The sequence below is a fragment of the Magnolia sinica genome, chromosome 4, assembly GCF_029962835.1.
Source record: "Magnolia sinica isolate HGM2019 chromosome 4, MsV1, whole genome shotgun sequence".
Classification (NCBI taxonomy): domain Eukaryota; kingdom Viridiplantae; phylum Streptophyta; class Magnoliopsida; order Magnoliales; family Magnoliaceae; genus Magnolia; species Magnolia sinica.
The window spans coordinates 103,026,558-103,048,340 of NC_080576.1; the positions used below are offsets into that span (position 1 = coordinate 103,026,558).

Below are 21,783 nucleotides of genomic sequence, written 5' to 3' on the forward strand. Positions count from 1 at the left end.
AAGTAAATTAACACAGTGACTACAAGCCATGCACTTGCAACTCTATTCAAGGTCTCGTAAAGAGCCGATAGCCGAGTTTTGTGGAGACTGTCTTCTTGAGCAATGGCATAAAGCTGGGCGTCTAGGTACTCAAAAGTTCATAGATTGGATTAGACTTGGAAATTGTCTAGACCTTGTAGATACTTCCTGTTTGCCTTTGGAGGCACAATTTAGTTTTTATTCTTCACTCGGATAGATTTGATTATCAATTTCCATTTGGAAATGAATTTTAACATCTACAATGGTTCTGATGTTTTTAGTTCTAGATTTATATTTGCCAAGCTTACAAATCCTACACATTTCAATCTATAGCTTCTCTAACCAGGAACAATGGAAAGGCTTGCAGCAGATGGAATTTTTAGCCCTCCATGTCTCCAAGGATCTATAGTCCATACAAGCCAATAGTATGTGCAAGTGAACGAGAGTCCGAATGTAAAGTGCAACTAAGAGTCAAGGTCTCATGAAAGTTGATATATGTGGACCCATCCCCTACGGTTTCTCAAGAGTGGCCAAGGGAAAGTTTATCACTTTCATCTATGACAGCTCACGCTAGTAGACTCAACAACACGTCTCAGAACCGTCAGTTGGTTCATAAGGATGGAGGGAATTTTCCATTTTATTGCCCTTAAGATAACACGAGGATGATGGGAGCCAAGATGCCAAATTCTAGGTAGATGCTGAAAAGATTTCGCATGCATTACCTATGAATGCATGCGTGCGAACATCTATCCCACACTAGTCATTCTAAAAGACCCCACACTTCCACCTATCATTGCGTGGGATATTGTCTACTTGCATGAGCACGAGTTTGGTTCAAATGTGGAAGAAACAGCAAACCAAGAGGACGAACCATTTTGAAGACCTCAAGAAGAGGATTGGCCATACCAGACAATTACATCAAATCTGGAGGATGTATCATTTCGAAGATCTCAAGGAGAGGATTGAACATACCAGACAATTACGTCATCTACCTGCGGGAGTAGCAAGTGTGGAAGAGGATCATGTATCCTTTTCATAAACCAAGTGTTTACTCTCCTCTATGGATTGATACAACAAAAGTCGAGTTGAAGCCTAAGCACATTATGATCATGAGTCACATCGAATGGATAAGTACATGGTGCAGCCAAAAAGTTCTATGAACGCGTTTGATATGTAATTCCTTACCATACTACCACACTTGAGACCTATGTCGCTGACATGCTAGCTTTCATGACTATGATTGGTCCCACTTCCCCAAATCAAATGCCATGACCATGATCTAGTAATAGCGTTCTCATTGGATGAGATCCAATAGGTGACACTCATTATTCTAACGGCGATGGTTTACAAAATCTTAGTGCATGCATTAAGTGTATTTAACGTGTATTCAATCTGAGAAAATTACTTCTCAGGTAAAACTACTTCAGTCTCGTTGTCAAATTAAAACGTTGAACAATGTTTCCCAGGTGGGAGCATGTAAGATTTTCCCATCTAATAAACAATCATTAGACCAACTGTCTTGATCAAACAAAATCAAATCTGCTCATTTGATTATAAGCAATGAGCATGACAGTGTAGCTTACTTGTGGTGTGAATAAACTTAACACGATAAGGGCCTACACACTCTCCCCTTTTTCTTTTTCTTTTGGTTAGCTTGTTAGTACACACCCATGTCAGTACACACACTCCATGTTAGCCTACACACTCTCCACTTGATAATGTGATGGATCGTAGCAAGTACAAATTTTCTAAAAGTGTGGAGACTTGAGGGCTAAGGAGTCCCAATGGGTTTAAGGTTCTTAACATTCATAAATAGAAATCTTGGTCCTCAAGCCTCTCTCACATTTTGCACTTCTCCATCTTGAGAGCGCCTTAGAGAAGATGGGGAAGAACAAGCCCATCTTGAAGCATCATCAAACGTACAACAATGACAACTAAAACAGATGATCTATGTATGCGTTCTGGTCAGTATAACTACGCAATTTAGGCCATTTGGCTATTTATCTAAGCCAACTTTGGTAATAAATCACTTGTAGATGATTTGATGCTCTCATTTGTATTAAATTCAATAATAGCAATATACTTTATAAGAATAACAACCAGGCCACCAAACCCCATCTTGCCAAATAAGCAATCATGCTAAAATTGGAACTCGTTCATGCCCAAGGGATTTCAAGGTTGCTAGAAAAAGTGATTGAGTGGGACTCTAAATGCAGAATAGATCATGAAAGGAACAGCAATCTGAATAGCTAGCCAATAGTGATCATTTGCCGCCATGATAAAAATCATGAATTGAACTCATGCATAGCCAAGCAACCAACACCACCACTATCAGTGATAGCCAAGACACAACAATCAAATGCTGTTCACAACACCGAATCAATTGTGATCACAGTCATGGACAGTTTTCAACTATTACCACAAGAAACAATTTTGCTACAGAATCGAGATCTTAAATGGCCTTTTGATAGCAGTTGATTGATCTAAATTAGGGTTTGTAAAAGCAGTCAAAACTCAATGCCATTATCGTCAAACCATGGCCGAATTTCAATCATCATCATCATCTAACCTTATCCCAATTAATTAGGCTCAGCTGCACAAACATTGTTGCGCCATTTCACTCTATCAAGATCCATATTCCTCAGTTAAACCACAAATCATCAGATCTTTTCTTACTACCTCCACCCACGTCCTTTTGGGTCTTTCCCTTGCCCTTCTAGGGACTTCAACAAGAACAAACTCAGTCCTAACCAGTGTAGGTTCTGTTGCACATGGCTAGAACCCTCATCATACTCCCAATGGCATCACTTCTATGTTCCCTCGAATGCATTCGTATCCAATTCTATGCCTCCTCAACTCCTCATGTTGCCACTCATCTATCTTGACATCCTCATTTCAGCTATATGCTCCTATGAACATGTTGTTCCTGAATGTCCAACATTCTATCCCATAAAGCTAGCCATCACATAAAATCTCCCTTTCACCCACCCAAGGCTTGGGTAAATGGCTAGTGCCGAGGGTTTGCTCTCCACAGACGCAAGTTTAATTCCCCTCCCCATTATTTACCCGATGCACGTGGTTTGCAGGTGATTGCGTGCATCCGCAGTGATTAGTCTCGTCTTAAGAAGGGGCAGAGACACTCTATTGTCTATATATATATATATATTCTCCTTTTCAAATTGACTGGTATGCAACGATCACATAAACCTCCAAATGCACCACCTCCATTTCATCCACCTAGCTCCAATTCTATGAGTAACATCCTTCTCAAACTCTCTACTCTAATGGATTATTGACCAAGATATTGAAAATTAACACTTTGGGGTACTCCGTGGACAGAAATCTTAACCAACTCCTCATTTACACTCATATTGTTACCAAAATTGCATTTGATATACTCTATTTTCATCCGATTGATGTTAAAACCTTTGGATACTAAGGCATCCTTCCATAGTTCTAGCCTTTTGTTACCCCTTCCCCACATATCGTCAATCAAACCTATGTCATCTGTAAACACATACACCACGGGACCTCCAATTTCATTCGCCAATAACAATTTAATACAATACCAAGATCAATTGAAAACTACATATTCTGGTGCATACATTGCTCTGAAATCAAATGTAATCGGATTTACAATTTTTCAGGATATGCATTGAAATCACGAATTTTTATGCTACCAACTTTGATGAAGCTTCAAATAAACCTTATTCTTTCTACATTCTCTCCTTCAGGGCACTCCCAAGATAGGAAAGTAGTCCCAAACATGAAAGAATCTTAGGGACCAAGTCTTCTACATATACATAAGACTCAGAAAAATGTTGAACCCATAAGAGTCATTGCCCCTAAGTCTCCACACTTTTAGAAAGTCGACACTCACTAGGATTTCACCACATGATCAAGTGAAGGGTTTGTTGGACAAAGACTGACAAATTGTCCGAATTGAATCAAACTCAGTCAAGACCGATACTGTTTGGCACCAGGAATCGAGATTAAGAATAGAGGGTGACTCAACACCCAACTCCACATAGCATGCGGATCGACCAAATTGGTCCGATTTTCTGCATCAAAAAAACTTTCATATCGGACAATATCATGTTAAGTTTGATCACACCACAGTGGGCATCACCCGCATGCTCATTATCTATGATCCAACTGCTACATTCAATCTGATCCAATCAATCAAAATCGTTGATCTTCTTTTCTTTTTTTTCCTTTTTTTCTTTTTTAATGACAACAGGGTATCCCTGACCCTTTTTAAGGCAAGACTATTCCCCACGGATGCACGCAATCACTTGCAAACCACGTGCATCGAGTAATCTTAGGGAGGGGATTCGAACTCGCGTTTGTGGAGAGCAAACCCACAGCTATGATGACCAACTAAAAGAAAAGGCTTTGCTAAAGGGTGCATCGCTCGAGCTAGACTTTGGCAAAACCTAACCCATTTGCGACCCATTTGCCCCCCTTACCCAATAATGCAAAAGTTACTATATTTGTGCCACCATCAGTCACAATCCTTCAAACATCACAAGGGCTCCAATGTCAGTCCTTATAACAGGCCCATTATATAAAAGCTTCAGACCGGTGGACCTAGGACATCTTTGTAGAAATTGGAAAAAGAAACTAGGTCGAACTTGAAATGAATGTATAAATGAATTTTCAATGCTATGATTCTTTGTCAGATCTTCTTGATTGTACTAAATGTTCACAATCCAATGCACTTTGTACATTCAAATGTAACCTAGAAACATAGGGTGCCCTAAGAAAACCTGGCCTTGAATAATTCAAGATGAATGTTGATAGTCAGAGTAAGATAGCCGTCTCAAATCCACAATTACAAATTTTATGCTTATGTTTCTTAAGGAGCAATTGACTTATGTGCCAAGATTAAATCTGCTGACTTTAACTTGAAAATGGTACTTTATTTGGAAGGGTTTTTACATCAATTGTGTTAACCTAGTTTTTCTAGAAAATAGTCGAACATTGTGTGTCCACGCAGTGTGTGTGTGTGTGTGTGTGTGTGTGTGTGTGTGTGTGTGTCATCCAACTCATCCAAAAGGTGCACCCTGAGATGAAGATCAAACAAACCAAAAGTCAGGCTGATCCAATCATCAGGTCGGACACACATGAATTTGAACATTTTTGGTGGTCCACACTAGTGTAGCCCACCTACTGAATGGATCAGCCTGTCTTTTGGGTTGTCTAATGATCATGATGTGTTGTCCTATTGGACAAGCTGCATGTCATACATAATACATCGGTCCCAAAAGCTCCACTGCTTTACAGGGGGAAAATAACCGAAAGGTAGTTTGGCCACTTCACCCTCCATAAAATCATAGTTTTGAACTTCAAATTAGTAGAAGCGCTTTTGGAAAATGGGGAGACCCCTTTCTACAATGAACAGAATAGAGAAAATCACCTAACCAACTCAATTGGTGAGGCCTTTCTTCAAATAGAAGAAACAAACACAATGGCCCTGCCAATGGTAATTAGTCAATCTTTACCTATTATTAAAAATAAAATAAAATAAAATAAAAAATCAAATTTCCATTTTTTTCATATTTTTATTTTTCCAAAATAAAAATAAATAAATAAATGAATAAAGATCGCATATGCAATTATTTGATCACAAATGCGATTTGACAACATTGAATATAGTAACTTCCAAATTCACCCTTGAGAAGAGGAAGGACAGCTGTTTTGAAAATAAAAGAGGTTCTTTTCATAGCATCCATGGGATGAGGCTTTCAAAAAGTACAATTGGGTTTCAGTTATACCAAGCGGGACCCATGGTTCAGTAATCCATACCATTGGCCTACTGTTACCCAATAACCTATTTGAAGGGCAACACAATCTTTCGATTTCTGACCTGAAATACAAATAGAGGGCTAAAAAGAGATGAAAACAGTCATTCAATGGAAAGAAAGAAGAAAAAAAAAAGGCCCAATATCAGTGGCTAGGATCTTCTGATCCTATGAAGACCAGGCCATGCCTAGGTCAAGTATATCGATGCAATGATATGTTGACTTAAGTAACCAAAATAAAACACATAAACATGTGTGCCAAACAGATCCAACAAACGTCTACAGGTTCAACAGTAACTGCCCATTCCCCTATGTGTAAACTTAGAATAAAATAAGCCACTGTATCTGATCGCAGATTCAAAGAAATCAAATGTCAAAACTCGTCATCCAGTAGTCACTGTTCTGAAAGGGATGAAAAGATAAGTAGATTAGGTGCTTACCCTACACCTTGATGGCATACTTCCTCAATGGAAAATACATTTCCCTTTTCTTCTCGCGCTCGGTCTTCAAAGATGCCTGAACATAAAAACAAACAAACAAAATAATATAGTACACTCTTGAACGCAGTTTTTCATGTTACATTGTACAAAAACACACACACACAAGATTATCTGAATAATTCATGCACAGCACAGACATGTTGCACGGATCCAGCAATCATCTTCTTTTTTTTCAGACAACGCTATTATGCAGCTTCAGACAGAGAAGTTCTTTGCAGCTACCACCTCAGGGTCCACGTGGCAAACATGTTTGGTGGATGAACTGTTGATTTGGAGGGCCACCACATGGCTGGACTACAAGCCAGAACTAGCACGGAAATGGACAACGAGTTCTCAAATCATGGTCCAAACAAACAAGTTCACAAATTCTTAGCTTTGGATATAGTTTTATGGGAGAATACAGAACCAAAAGGATAACTTTCTCCCCTTTCACATCGAAGAAATGAGACACACTGCAAGACTGCTTAGCAAGTTAATGTTCCATTATTTTGGGGTGCTTCCATACCAATACATGCCAGCTGCAGACATGAATTAGCTTTTAGCTGCTGGCCTTTTTTGTTGTGAAGAAATCACTATACGTGATGTGATCCAAATGAGTTTTAAAAACTGCAACTGATGTCGGGCCTCATTATGACTAAACCAAATCAATTATTGGGTCAAGGTGCACTCAGTATGGTACTCCACTACCCTATGAACTTTAGTGTACCCTACTGTGAAGGAAGCCCATCAATCTGCTTCTCACTTGCACCTAACTATAATCTAATCCCTCCACTGTTAAAGGTAGAGGGATTAGATTAAGGGATTGGGCTTGCAGTTGGAGATGGAGAAACGGTGCACTTCTGGACGAAGTATAGCCAGCAGATAGGAGCCTGCAATCCGAATTTCCTAGCTTGGTGATGATTGTTTTGGATAGCAGTATCACTATTGCTAACTGCTCCTCTAATCCAAGTAGAGGGAGTGGGTGTGATCTCGGCATTATAGAAGAAATATGACGTATGACAAGGTTGAAGAGTTTTGAAGGGCCTCGGCTATGCTTCAAGGTGTATGTCCCTCTCGGGGTGAGAGATGCCATGATTTGGAAAGTAGAGTTTGGTAAGTTCTCAGTTCAATCCCTGTGTTTGGAGTTGGATCCATTAGCATTTGTTCAGCAATATGACACTCCTCCCAAGATTGTGGGCTTTCACTTGGTGAGAAAAAATAAAGTGCTCACCAATCACTATTAACAATCTTCAAAAGAAATCGATGATCATCCCCAGTATGTGCTCCATAGCTCCATATGCCTAAGCGATGTGGAGTCAGTGAACCACTTGTTTATTCATTGTCCGATAGCGAATATGGTAAATGAGAACCTAGTGGGGGTTTTCAAGATCACTTGGGTGATGCCAGGTTGATTGAAGGGTTGATGCGAGCATGGCATGAAGGCAGTTGTGGTGAGGGGAGGGCGATGTGGAGGCATTCCTTGTTAGAGGGTCTACAGTATATTTCAGCGAACAAAACAATCAACGCTTCAGAGATAAGAGCAGGACAGCCCAGGCGGTGCTAATATGATTTCATAAGTAGTATAATATCTTGTGCGAAGTGTAATTATTGGTTCTATATTTTCTAAAACTAGTATTTTTGGAAACTTAAAAATATATCTGTATCTCATTTTTTATGTCTTATTAATTAAGTAATTTGAAAATAATAATATCCAAAATATCTATTATTTTGAATAAAATAATTAATCCTATAGGTATTGTGATGGGAAATAATAAAATTAAAATGACTATTAAGAAAAATATCATTTTTTGTAACAATAGTAAATTCCATATGCTAAAAATATAAAAATGAAAAGGAAAATGCTTAAAGGAATATAAATAGACATTTTAAATTTTTGAATAATAAAACTTCTATTGAAAGATTACAAAACAAAATACAATGATTGTAAAATACTTACAAACTAAATTGGTTTGGAAGAAATTACAAGCTGATACTTGGAAGAGATTACAAGCTAGTACATGATGTGGGGTTACAATGGTAATACAAGGATTGGGTTAAAAGATGCTAGCAGTTGTGAGTCAAAAAGGTTCTTATATAGACTACGGATTCTAGTATAGTTAAAGTCCGGAAATTGCTAAAAAGGTGTCGCGAACTTGAACTTGTTTGAAGTAAGGAAATTGCTTGGAATGTGCCTAAAGGATACTATTTTGTCATTGGTTGCTACAGTAATCTCGTGCTGCTACAATACTTTTGTCTTCTTGTAGAGATGGTATGCTACAGTATTATTGTGCTGCGACAGTGACTGCTACAGTTGATTGCTACAGTAATCTTGTCGGTTTGTCTTCTTGTGGTGCAGGCATTCCTACAGTTATTCTCATAACTGCTACAGTAATTTTGTCTTATTATAGAGCTGGTATGCTATCGAATATTCTTGGTAGATCCTTAATGCTGCTACTGATGAAATTACTATTACATTTATAAATAAATTAACTACTAATGCGATATTATTATTACAATTGTGGTATAAAGTCTATTCCATAACAATCATCTTCACTTTGTTGCAAATAATGAGTACTTAATACTTCGGAGTCTTCTTCTGGTCCTAATGTTGATGCTGCTTCATTTAATATTGTCATATATTCTGCTTTTGTTTGAGCTGCTGCTAATCTTGTTTCTATTGAAGTCTTCGAGACTAAAAAATTACTATTACATTTATGAATAAATTAACTACTAATGCGATGTTATTATTACAATTGTGGTATAAAGTCTATTTCATTACAATCATCTTCATTTTGTTGCAAAAATTTGTTGCAAAAAATGATTACTTGATACTTCAGAGTCTTCTTCTGGTCCTAATGTTGATGCTGCTTCATTTAATATTGTCATATATTCTGCTTTTGTCCGAGCTGCTACTACTCTTGTTTGTATTGAAGTCTTCAAGACTAAAAACTGCTGGTCTTGTGTAGAGCTTAATTGGGATTTTGAAAGATGGGGATTCTTTTGAAAGAATTTTTGAAAGGTGGATTTTAAAAGTCTATCTAGTTTAAATTGTTTCCACCATTTACTTTTGAAATGTCTAACTAAATAAGGTATTGAAGATAAAGCAATTCCTTGAATATTGTATTCCCAAGCACTAATCCATGCTACAGAAAATAGGGAGAAAAAGGTTAATAATTTTGGAGACTGATTTTGTTGTTCTGAAAATTTATAATTTTCTAAAAAATAAGAAAATCCTTCCTGTACTGGAGGAGGTAAAATTTTTGAATCTAGTCCAAAGTAATTCCAAAATTGGTGAAACCATAAAGGAAAATTTAATTTTGTTTTTTGATGAAAATGAAAAAACCATGAATGAGAAAGATTTTGGTTTTGGTAGAAAAATGTATATAACCATGCCTATTGATAATCATGGTATGTAAAATTTTGTGGATTAAATTCTTGAAAAAATTATCGTGCTGAGGTAGGGTTAGGCCCCCATTCTGAAAAAGTAATTACTTTTAAAATCTGGCATTTTGAATAAGCTACTTTTGTATTATATTGTCTATCTCTTATATGAGTAAAAATACAGCAATCAGAATCTGCTAAAATAAACTCATAGTATTTATGTATTTTACTTCCTATTGTTGTTGGCCAATGCCATTGCGGAGGAAAACATTGCTGGATGATAAGAGAAATAGGCTTATCTTTGAATTTTGGTTTTATGGGTATTATTACGTAAACTTCGGTTTTGTAAAAGTACTGTGGTTCTAAATTAAAGATATTTGTGGGAGATGGAGGAGAATGAGGAATAAGTTGGAAAGAGGGATTATCTTGTAGTCCTGGATTGGTATTAACTAATCTACTTGCACATGTATGAGGGATAGATGAGGAGGAAGAGGCTAAAGAAGTTAATGGACTAAAAGGATTTGGTGAAAAGGGAATGCTAGGCCTTAATCCTATTCCTATTGTAGATCCTAATTGTCCTCCGAAAGGACTTCATAATCTTGTCTTTGTTGGAGAAGGTGTTGTTGGAGAAGGAGAAACTGGTCTTGAATTGATTGGTGATGGCATAGCATAATCTTATTTACTTGTAGGCTTTGGTCTTTCAAGCATTGTTGCCTTATAAATATTCTCTGGATAAGAAATCTGGTAAAGAATTGGAATCTCCTTTAATAAATTCTATTTTAAAATTAAAACTTGATAAAATAGCTTGCCATCTAGCAAAATTTTGTTTATGAACTAAATTTTTAACATCTTTTTCTAAAATATATTTGGCACTTTTGCAATCTATTCGTAATAAAAATTCTTGGTTGAAAATATCACTTTGAAATTTGGTGATACATAAAACTAGAAAGCATTTCTTTTTTTATTGTACTATAATTCTTTTGAGCTTGATTCCATGCTCTTGAAGTATATCTGACTATTTGTTCTGGATTATTATCTGGTGATTTTTGTTTAAGTATGCCTCTGTAGCCAATATCAGAGGCGTTTGTCTCTACTATTTTATAGTATAGAGGATGTGCTAAATTTAGTAAAGGTAATTTCTTAATTCTTAATTTAATTTGTTTTACTACATTAGTGTGTTCTTGTGTCCAGGGAGAAGGATTCTTTTTTAATCTATTATATAAAGGTTTACATATTTTATGTAAATTCTGGTAAAAATCTCCTATATAATTTAGGCTACTTAAAAATCTTTGTAATTGTTTTTTGTCTTGTATTTCATCTGGAAATTTATCAGAAAACTATAAACTTCTTTCTATAGGAATTATAGTTTTATTATATATATTGTCCTAAAAATCTGATTTTTGTTTGAAATAATAATATTTTTGTCGCAGAAACAACTAGTCCATTATTTTTTATCATTTGGAGGAATATTTTAAAATGTTTCCAGTGTTGGTCTATATTTTCTGAAAATACTAAGACATCATCTATATATACTATTGTAAAGTGAGTATAAGGAGTAAATATTTCATTCATAATATTCTAGAATTCTGAAGGTGCATTTTTTTTTAATCCGAAAGGCATAACATTCCATTCAAATTGTCCAAATGGAACATTAAATGCAGTTTTATATCTTCTTCAGCTATTTGTATTTGCCAAAATCCTAATTTCATGTCAAATTTTGAAAATATAGAGGCATTAATTAGTCTGTTTAATAAGTCTTTTTTATTGGGTATAGGATATCTAATCCATTGTAAAGCTTTGTTTAGTGGCTTATAATTTATAACTAATCTAGGAACTCCTCTTTCGATTTCAGAATGTTTATTAACATAGAAAGCTGAGCAGCTCCATAGTGATTTAGAGGGTCGATTAAATTTTTATTTAGCAAGCCTGGTATTTCTTTTTTACAATGTTCTAGTAAGTCTTGATTCATTTGTATTGGTCGTACTTTAGCGGGAATTTTTCTTTCATCAAATTCTTTTTCATAAGGTAAATTGACTACATGTTTTTTTCTATTCCAAAAGGCAAAAGGTAAATCTGAAAAAACTTCTTGTTTAAGTTTTTCTTGAAATACTTCTATTTTATTTTTCAATTCTGTTTTTTCTAATTCTTGTTCTATTCTTAGATTATTAATTTCTGATTTTAAATATCTAATTTTTTCTTTCTTTTATTGTAAAAGGTTAATAGTTTTAGAGTATCTGTGTAATTTTAATTTTTCTATTCTTCTTGTTTGGGGAGGATTAATAAATTCGAATGTAATATTTTGGTCTAGAATTTTTGTATGTATTCCTTTATTATCTACAGACTACACTAAAAGGTTTTATTAACTCTAAGAAAGGTATTCCTAGGATGATTGGTTTATTAATATCTTTAATTAGGAGAAAATCTGTTTTTATGCATATTCCTTTATTACATACTTGTGCTTTTGATAATTTATAATTAAGTTGTAATTTTGCTCCACTGGCTGTTCTTAATTCTTCTGTTGTTGGTTTAAAGTATTGTGGTAACACTAATCCTTCTTGTATACAATTCATATATGCTCCGATATCTATTAAAGTTATAGTGTTAATATGAAATTCTTGATTTATTATTATGGTAATAAAATTGTGCCATTTTTGATGTTCTATTTCTGTGATTATGTCTATTTGATTTAACGGGGTATTAGAAGTGCTAGGTATTTCTATTGAATTTGTTAATTTGATATTATTAATTATCTGTTCTTGCATAAAAGATTGATTAGTATTTAGAACTTTTATTTGTGATTTTAATTCTTGAATTTCTCTTTTTGTAATATTCATTTCATGTTGTAATTCTTGTAGAGTTGGTGGTCTAGTGGTTGGTTCTTGAAATCTATCTAGTATATGTTTTATATTATAAGTTTCTGTTTCTTTTTTCTCTTTTCTGGGGTCTTAATTAAGGATTCTTGTAAGGTCTTTAAATATTGTTGTTTAATTGTTATGTCTTGTATATGTTCTGCAAAATCTAAAAGAGTTTGTTGTTCATTTGTTAAAACATAAATTTCTTTTTCTTTATTATTATTATTACAGCCTAAACATGTAGCATAGTTGTAATCTGCAGCTATACTTTTTATATTATTACTTGTTTCTGAGGTTGTTGATTTTATTTCTATTTCATCTAGTTCATTATCAGATATTTCTTGTGTAGTATTTATACTTGATTCTAATTATGGTTCAGAGGTGTCTGAATGTTCTTTTAAAATAGTATATAAATTGTTTTTTAGTTTATCATCTAAATCTAGGTTATTTATTCTGGATTTTAATGGCCAATTGTTTTTATAATGTCTTATTTTACCACACTTGTAGCATGTTGGTGTTTTATTCTTGAAGTTTGTAGAATTAGATTTATTTCTATTTTTGTTATCTTTTTTGTAATAAGGAGATTTTGTGCATGGTCTTTTTCTATAAGGATATTTTTGTTTCCATGAGTAGAGTTTATTAAAATTTCATTTAAAATGTTTTTTAGAGTATTTACTTTTTTGTTTAAATCTTTTCCTTGACAAAGGTGCTAAAATAGGGCTATATCCGAATTGTTCACAAAAATGTCCTAATTCTAATTTAATTAATCTTTTTTCTTTTTTAAGTTTTGCTCTTAGTCTTTCTTCATTACATAAAGTTAATTCTTCTGTTCTTATAAATGATACTAAATCTCCATAAGTTAATCTATCGTACGGAATACTGTGATTATAGAAAGTTAATAATTTTTGTCTTACTCAATGAGCAAATAATTTGGGTAGTCCTAATATGAATCTTTCTTTCCAATATGACATGTTATAGTCTGTTCTTAACATTACTTTACTAATGAATACATCTTTATACCATCTAAAATCTTCTAAAGTTGGGCATCTTAAATTGTTTAAAACTTCACTAGCTTTATATCTACCCTTCAAAAATTCTTTCAAAACAATCCCCATCTTTCAAAATCCCAATCAAGCTCTACACAAGACCAACAGTTCTTAGTCTCGAAGACTTCAATACAAGCAAGATTAGCAGCAGCTCGGACAAAAGCAGAATATATAACAATATTAAATGAAGCAGCAGCAGCAACATTAGGACCAGAAGAAGACTCCAAAGTATCAAGTACTCATTATTTACAACAAAATGAAGATGAATGTTATGGACTAGACTTTATACCACAATTGTAATAATAATATCGCATTAGTAGTTAATTTATTCATAAATGTAATAGTAATTTCATCAGTAGCAACCAAAGTTTCAAATAGCGCTAGCAGCGTAGTGGTAGCGTACTCTACGTAGCGTAGCGTAGCTGTAGCACTAAGTAGCGTCCCAAAGAGCATAAATCCCCTGTAGCGTATGCTACAGGGGTCCTAGCATACGCTACAGCTACATAGCGCGCGTAGCGTTCATAGCGTAAGCTACAATGTATTTTTTTACTATTTTAGTTTTTTATTATTTTTTCAAGTTTTCTTTGTTTCCAATGTTGAGAAATGTGATACTTGTATTGTACTTGATACTTTTAACCTATGGGATTTTTATTTCTTTTCATAATTGTGACTTGTGGTTTCAATCAGATATTATTAATTAAAGTAGTTTGCTTAGAAAGTTGTTGATGTGATAATTATTTGATTTGGCTTATATATGTAGATTGGCTTTTGATAAATGATAACTAATAACTTTTTGGAACATGCTTATAATTGATAAAATGAATCATCTTTTAGGCATTTTTATATTTTTTTCCTCTCTTTTTTTTTCACTATTTATTATATTTGTCATATTTTTAAATTAAAAAATAGAAGTATCGTCTAGCTTATGCTACACGCTACGTATTTACGCTACACGCTATAGAGGGTTGAGCGCTATGCATCACGCTACCGCTATTTAAAACACTAGTACCAGCATCAAAGATATACCAAGAATATTCGATAACGTACCGGCTCTACAACAAGACAAAATTACTGTAGCAGTCACGGGAATAACTGTAGCTATGTCAACACCACAAGAAGACAAACCGACAAAATTACTATAGCAATCAACTGTAGCAGTCACTGTAGCAGCACAAGATTACTGTATCATGTCATCTCCACGAGAAGACAAAAGTACTGTAAAAGCACGAGATTACTGTATCAACCAAAGACAAAATAGTCTCTTTCAAACACCTTCGAAGCAATTTCCGGACTTCAAACAAGTTCAAGTCCGCGACACCTTCTTAGCAACCTCCAGACTTCAACCATACTAGAATCCGTAGTCTATATAAGAATCTTTCTTTCAAAGAAGAAAGGCATAGCTCACTTACTGACTCATTACTTCTAGCCTCTCCTAACACAATCCTTGTAAAACCATTTTAACCCCACATCATGTACCAACTTGCAACCTCTTCCAAGTATTAGCTTGTAATTTCTTCCAAACCAATTTAGTTTGTAAGTATTTTACAATCATTGGTTACAAATTGAAGATTGAGAAGTAATTACATAAGCAATATGTAATTACTTCGCACAAGCTTGTCTACAATGGTTGAGAGGCAAAAGATTGGGCTTCTAATCTAAATTTCAATGTAGATTGGTTCTCTTAGCCACCTTTAGGGTGCTCCTTGTAGCTTTTGGGCGCATTTGGCGCTCTTTTAATAAAATTATCATTATCTTTCAAAAAAAAAAAAAAAAGTCCAAGTCATACGTAGCACTCACCCACTGCCATTTACCTCTCAACACCTCCAGCTTCATTTTTCTAGCCACCCATTCCCCTTAAAGGTAGTATCATTGCATCTTCATGTCCACAACCCTTAGACCACCTAATTCCCCTAGCCTCAAAGTCAGCTTGTTTACCTTAATCACCCCTGCCTCTTTACATATGCAAGAGTCCTAACAACCAGTCCCCATCATCTAGCATGCAACCACACATCAACCATCCAAACATGTTGTCCCAAAGAGACCATCCAAATTCCGTCATTTAGTCCTTGCTGCTTATGTCCAGCAATCCAAATCATTTCCTCTAAATCCAATCCAAACCCCTAATGTGCAGCCATTCCCGCTCATTAACTTTACACTCCTGAAGACCAGTAGCCCATCCAAGATACTTTCCTAAAAACACCTAAGTCATTCCTGACTGTCCAATTTTTTCCACCCTCAAAATCATGTGTCCAGCCCTCAAACCCGTTTAATTTCATCCATTGTAAACATCAATCGCCCCAAGTGCTTGAGTACGTTTGACCGATCACACAAAAGGAAATCATGATATCCCTCTGAGTCGCTCGTAGATCACTCTCTTTTGAAGTTGAAAATTGGACATGTTATCTACATGAAGCATCCGCATGTTCCAGAGACTACAATGATAAGCCATCTGATCTCCCCAAGTCGCTGGATTTTGAAGTTAAAGTTGGACCTGCTAAGAAACTGGCGGCCTTTCATTGATGACGTGTTAAACCCGACTATGCCATGCCGATTCTGTCAGTGTTCCATTGTCATTGTTGCGGTTTCAAGCATGTCACTGTCATGATGTGCTTGGGCTTGCATCATGTATTAACAGCAATAAAGAATGGTGTAATGAGTTGGGCCCGCAAGAGATTCTTGTTGATTATTTTAGTAAGTACTTAAATCAACCTGACCTAGTGACTGAGTTCAGATCGAGTCTGGATTTTTATTAACAGTCAACCATGCCAAGATTTATATATATGGTGCTTCCCTCTCTCTTTCAGTTTGTGTGGCCTACAGCTACACCAAACTTCAAACCTACTTATAATCTAATCATGACCACACGTTCCGGTGACTCATTTCATTACAGACCAAAACTAGTACGACTCAAACGAAACATATCAAAGTTGTTGCATACTTCCATTGCCAACTTGTATCAATACACTCCACACAATAGTACCCCATATATGTTCATAGGGATCATTCACCTAGTCGAACAACATCTATTTACATTCTACCTAAAGCTAATTTCCTTTTTTTCTTTTTTCTTTTTATTTTTTTTACAAAATCGCAGGTTTGTTAGTGCCCGCATCAACACACTCCCGCCTGACTCGTGTGAAGGACATCCGAACTGTGTATCATGTCCACAAAGATCATTTAGTCAATAGTTCAACTATCTGGTAGACTGCAATGCAAAAGCAACAGCGCCTAAAAGAACTTCATGTGTGACAACCGATGGTTGAACAGCCTGGGTTGTTGGTAAAATAACCTCCGCTGTGGGTCCCCCCCTAACATATGGCTCCAATGTTGTACACATATGCCTAGTCTAGAGATGCAATTGGAGCTTCAAAACCTCAACAGTGTTTCAGATCTTGAGACAGAAGCCCCATATACAAACATAGTCCATGAATTCAATAAATGCATAAAACAAATGATTTGAAGATATATTCAAATTTCCAAGACGAAAACGATGTTGACTTGTAAAAGGCACGTGAACAAGTACCTGGTGTTTGGTCAGTCGCCGCCTGATGGCCCGTGTCTTCTTCGGTCGCAGATCGAGCGGTAGGAACTTCTTCTTCTTGTATGCTTCCCTCAGTGCCGCCTTCTGCTTCTGGGAAATCACAGTCAACACCTGCGCTATTGACAACCTCACAACCTTTCTGCATCAAACCAGAGAGAAAATGGTGATTTTAGCATGGCCCGGAAAAGCCTACCAATGGTCCATGGCCCAGATCGTTCATCCATCACCATACTCAAACACCTCCGCCCATCAGGAAAATCCTACACTTAGGGTCCGTTAGGAAGAGTGGATATGGAACCCCCTAGATTCGGAACCCCCTGGATTTGAAATCCTCCTATTGTGTTTGGCACCCTGGATAGGAAATCAACTTTAATCCAAAAGTAGCTATGCATGGTATATTTACAGGGGTTTGAATTTAATTACTAAATCAACTTTAATATCACTAATTAGTGACGTATGTAATGTTTGACACAATGGTTGTAATAAGCCCGCTGAAATATATGTTTTGCCCGAAAATGATGAAATTCTAAGTGTCGGATGTGCCACAAGCACAAGATCATGTCTGAGTGACTAACCAACGATTTTTAACCGTTGATTTACATGGACAATGTTTGGACGGTGCTGATCATCATATTAAAGTAATTATAGTGATGCAATTGATAATCTAATTGTTTTGGGGTATCGTTAGTGGGCCATGTGCCCAATAGAATAATAGAATGGTGACACATATGTTACACATGCAACTCCTGGAAGGATTTTAGATGTAATCCAAGCTCTCACCGTGGATTTCGAACCCCCTCTCTGAGGGGATTTGAAACCCCATGGATTTGAAACCCCCAGTTATGTTATGCTGCCAAACAACCGGGGGATTTGAAATCTCTCCAAATCCATGGTGCCAAACGACCCCTGAGGATCAGTGGATTAGCAATCTACCAACCAGAGAATGGAAAACTTCAGATAGAGGAGGTTTTTGCTGGATGGTTCACCAGCAAATCATCCCTTTAGATGAACGGCATTGATCGCCGTATAGATCGAAATAAAGTGGGTGCCAGCAACTATTCGACGAAATGCATCAGAGAAACTGAAAACAAAAGAAAACAGATGGGGTTGCATACATCTTAGAGAGCTTGTTTGGCGCTCCGCCAGTGACTTTCGCGACACGTAGCAGAGAGAGCTCTGCTTTCAGATCTTTCAACTGGTTTAGAAGATCGGCCTTCGATTTTCCTCTCAGCTCGTGGACTTTAATCCTGGCTGTACATGAGAAACAGAGGAACGGACGGATGAGATGAGAAGAAGGCTCTGAGACTATTCTGAGGAAATGAATCTAGATGGAGATGATGTTGCTGCTACTTACCCATGGCGGGAGGGAAGGTGTGAGAGCGAAGAGTTTGGCTGCGGCTTCGGGACGAGGAGAAGATGGGAGTGGGAGCGGCGTAGGGTTTTAAAGGGAGAGCTAAAACCCTAAAAAAACAAAAGACGACACGTGCGAAATATACGTCGTTTTAGGTAGTTCCAATCTCAGGGTAACACAGGAGCTGAGGTTAGAGTGCGAAGACCGCTACTCACACGTGCCAAGTGTGGGATCCGAGCCAATCATCCGGGGGTAGCGGATTAGGTGTGGCCCGCGCCTCACCCGACACGGTGCAGCCATTATCCCTGGGCCCACCTTGATGTATGTATTATGAACGAAATGAGGATCATTTGCGGAAGCGTTTCGCACTAAGTTCCTGCGTTTGGCAACCGCGATGTCTGTGAGAAATTTACTCGTCATCTTAAGGGGGAACTAATTTAGTGAATGTTATGAAAAATAAGCAGGTCAAATACTCATGTTGGCCATATAAGAGGAAACAGTGGGAATTACAAAGCTGTTATTGAAACTTTCATATGGCTATAAAAGTCTAATATCACGGTAAGTTTTTCTTTTTTTGTTTTCAGTTAATTCCAATGAAAATGAATTTATAAATGGTTCAGATGACGTATAAGCACCGAGGTGGAGCCTATAAAAGTTTCAATGGTAGGCTCTATTTCTTTCCAATTTTTCCTGAGTCTTAGATCAGCTTTAGTGGAATGACCTGAAATGAGTTCACGAAAGGAATAAACCGGGTGGATTTCTCACAAACACCACATTGACTCACCCAGTTTTCCACTTACCCTTTGATAAAAAATCATGTCCATGTATCATACATCCATGCCGTCCATTTGTTTTGCCCTCTTGTTTTGGGGCTGTTTGATTTTTCATTTCTCAAATAAGTACTTGTAAAAAGCTTATCATTCCATCTCAAAAATTAATTTTAAAAAAGCTTACTTAAAATTATGGCCCCACTGTTATGTATATGAAATGTCCATGCTGTCCATCTATTTTATTAGGAAATTTTAAGATATGAGTCCAAAGGTGAGGCAAATCCAACACACAAGTGGCTCATACCACACAATGAATAATGGCCTCAAACATCTGCCACTGTAAGTTATTTCCTTTTTTGGGTTGACATTGATGTTTATTTGTCATCTAATCTCACAAACATTGACAAGGGAAAAACACAAATATCAGGTTCATCCAAAATTTCCCGGCCCTACAAAGTTCTTTACGTTAAGTATTTAATTTCCCTGTGGAGTGATCCATTGGAGTTATGGATCTGCTTGGTTTTTGAGCTCATGCCCTAAAACCAGCTAGCTTACCAATAAACAAAAACGACGTCTAAGCCACAAACATCACAGCGAACCCCGCATTTATTTTGCACTTTTTATCGTTTTAGATTTCAAAAAACTTGCTGCCAACGCAAGCATTGATATTGATGTGGTAATTGCACGTGGAAGTAACTATTATCTATTTACTAAGGAAATAAATAATCAAACAATCTAGCATGAACCCAAAAATGAAACAAATCCAAAACTCAGGTGCACCCTATCTTAAGAAGCTGTGGTGACTAAACACTCACCATTAAAAAATTCCTATAACCCACCCTGATATTTTTTATCCATCTTGACGAGCTCATACAAATCTGGGCGTAAAGTCAGCCTCATCCAAAACTTTTATGGCCCATCAAATGTTTTTAATGGCTAGTCACCACTGTTTCTTTTGGTGTGGTCTACCTTGGATTTGGGCCTGCTTCATATTAGTCTCATGACATATAATGATCAAGGTAAGCCCCACAGTTAGGGCCGCACCTAATCAGCTCATCAAGAGACCGTGCCTTAAACTTGAGTCTTACCAGGCTCACCTTAACCCAAAGCTCTGTGGACCCACAACTAAGTTTGTGTTGTATTCGGTCTCTATGCATACGTTTCTTCCTCACATTTTAGGAGGTGAGCCCAGATAGAGAGAAGATCTGAATCTCAAGTGGGGTCCACTTGTGTGACATCCACTCTATCTGCTAGTTCTGCAAGCTTATAAGTTATGACGGCTAAAAAAAGGCAAATACAAAACTAAAGGCACACCACAAGAAATGGTGAGGATAGAAGCACATACCGCAAGGCTCGCAATGATATTTATACGCCATTGATTTCCCATTATGATTAATTGAAAAGGCAAACATTAGATTGATGCAAAATTAATGTAAGCCCTAATTTTTTGTATCTACCTCACTTTTATAGTTGAGCACTAATATAAGTTGGTGTAATAGATGAATGGAGTATATGTCACTATAACAATTGATTCTATGGGCCATGTTGATGAGCCATGGCACTAGAAGTGACTTTTATTCAATGGATGCATTGTTTTATTGAGATCCATGGATGGTCGGTAGGGCTGTACACGAGTAGAGTTAGCTCAGTAACTCGCTTGACTTGACTTGAAAAAGCTCGATTTGACTTGGTTTGAAATTGAGTTCGAGCTGAGTCGAGCTGATTTTTTGAGCTTAAAAAATTTCAAACCAAGTTCGAGCTTGCCCGAGCTCGACTCAGCTTGGATCGAACCCAACTCGAATCAAACTCAAATCGATTCAGTTCGATGACTCGATTACTTTGATATTGTTGGTGCTCACCAAATGTTTGATGAAATGATTCAATGAAGTGTGGCCTGTGGCAAGGAAGTTACATATATGAAACAAATACTTTTTTTTTCCTTGATTTTTATGTTGTTTATAAGGTGTTTGATGAAATACCTATAAATCCTTTACTGCTGTTTTATATACAGTAAGATTTTGAAAGTACAGTTCATGTGTTTGTGAAAATGCTGCACAAGCAAACTCGGCTTGATCTTGGCTCGAATTCAACTCGAATTGGCCCGAGCTGAGCTGGCCAGTTAGGCTTGAGGATCGAGCCGAGCCGAGTTCGAGCTAAGGTCAGCAAGTGGCCGAGCTGTGCCCGGATCGACTCGTGTACACCTCTAATGGTCGGCTTTATTTTTATTTTTTTTAAAAGCCATGTGTAAATCAAAAATTTCGATGGTCCAAGTGAACCGATTTCAGGATCTAAGGTGTGGCCCACCATGACAATAGTAAGAAAGAAAGAAAGAAAAAAGGGGAATGGGATGCTACGGAAGCATTGACGAAGGGTCTGTTCATGCTAGCATTAGTGCGTTGGATCCCATCAGAACTCTGCAGTTTTACACACTCGGGCAAAACCAGTACTAGGATGGATGACCTTGTGGGTCCAAAAATCAAGGGCCAGAAGGATGGATAACCATGAGCTGGCCTATTCAAAAGTTTGATATTGTCTGGGCCG

At 36.6% G+C, this 21,783-nt stretch overlaps 1 protein-coding gene across 1 annotated transcript; it reads right to left on the bottom strand.

The window, feature by feature from the left end:
- Nucleotides 1-6,024: 6,024 nt before the first annotated feature.
- Nucleotides 6,025-18,640, bottom strand: LOC131243570 (large ribosomal subunit protein uL29). The gene is made up of 4 exons (XM_058243026.1): nt 18,476-18,640; nt 18,237-18,372; nt 17,104-17,260; nt 6,025-6,338 (listed from the first exon to the last, which is right to left on the bottom strand). Exons 1-4 carry the CDS (start codon nt 18,477-18,479, stop codon nt 6,264-6,266), a joined length of 372 nt encoding a protein of 123 aa, XP_058099009.1. The 5' UTR covers nt 18,480-18,640; the 3' UTR covers nt 6,025-6,263.
- Between the last annotated feature and the right edge of the window lie 3,143 nt (nt 18,641-21,783).

Bases quoted from the DNA above. Each gene is read 5' to 3' on its own strand.
- LOC131243570 (XM_058243026.1), bottom strand. The intron at 17,261-18,236 runs GTATGCAACCCC...GGTTTGATGCAG, and splicing joins CCAAACAAGCTCTCTAAGAT to AAAGGTTGTGAGGTTGTCAA. The intron at 6,339-17,103 runs GTACTTGTTCAC...TTTTATGTTCAG, and splicing joins GGCGACTGACCAAACACCAG to GCATCTTTGAAGACCGAGCG.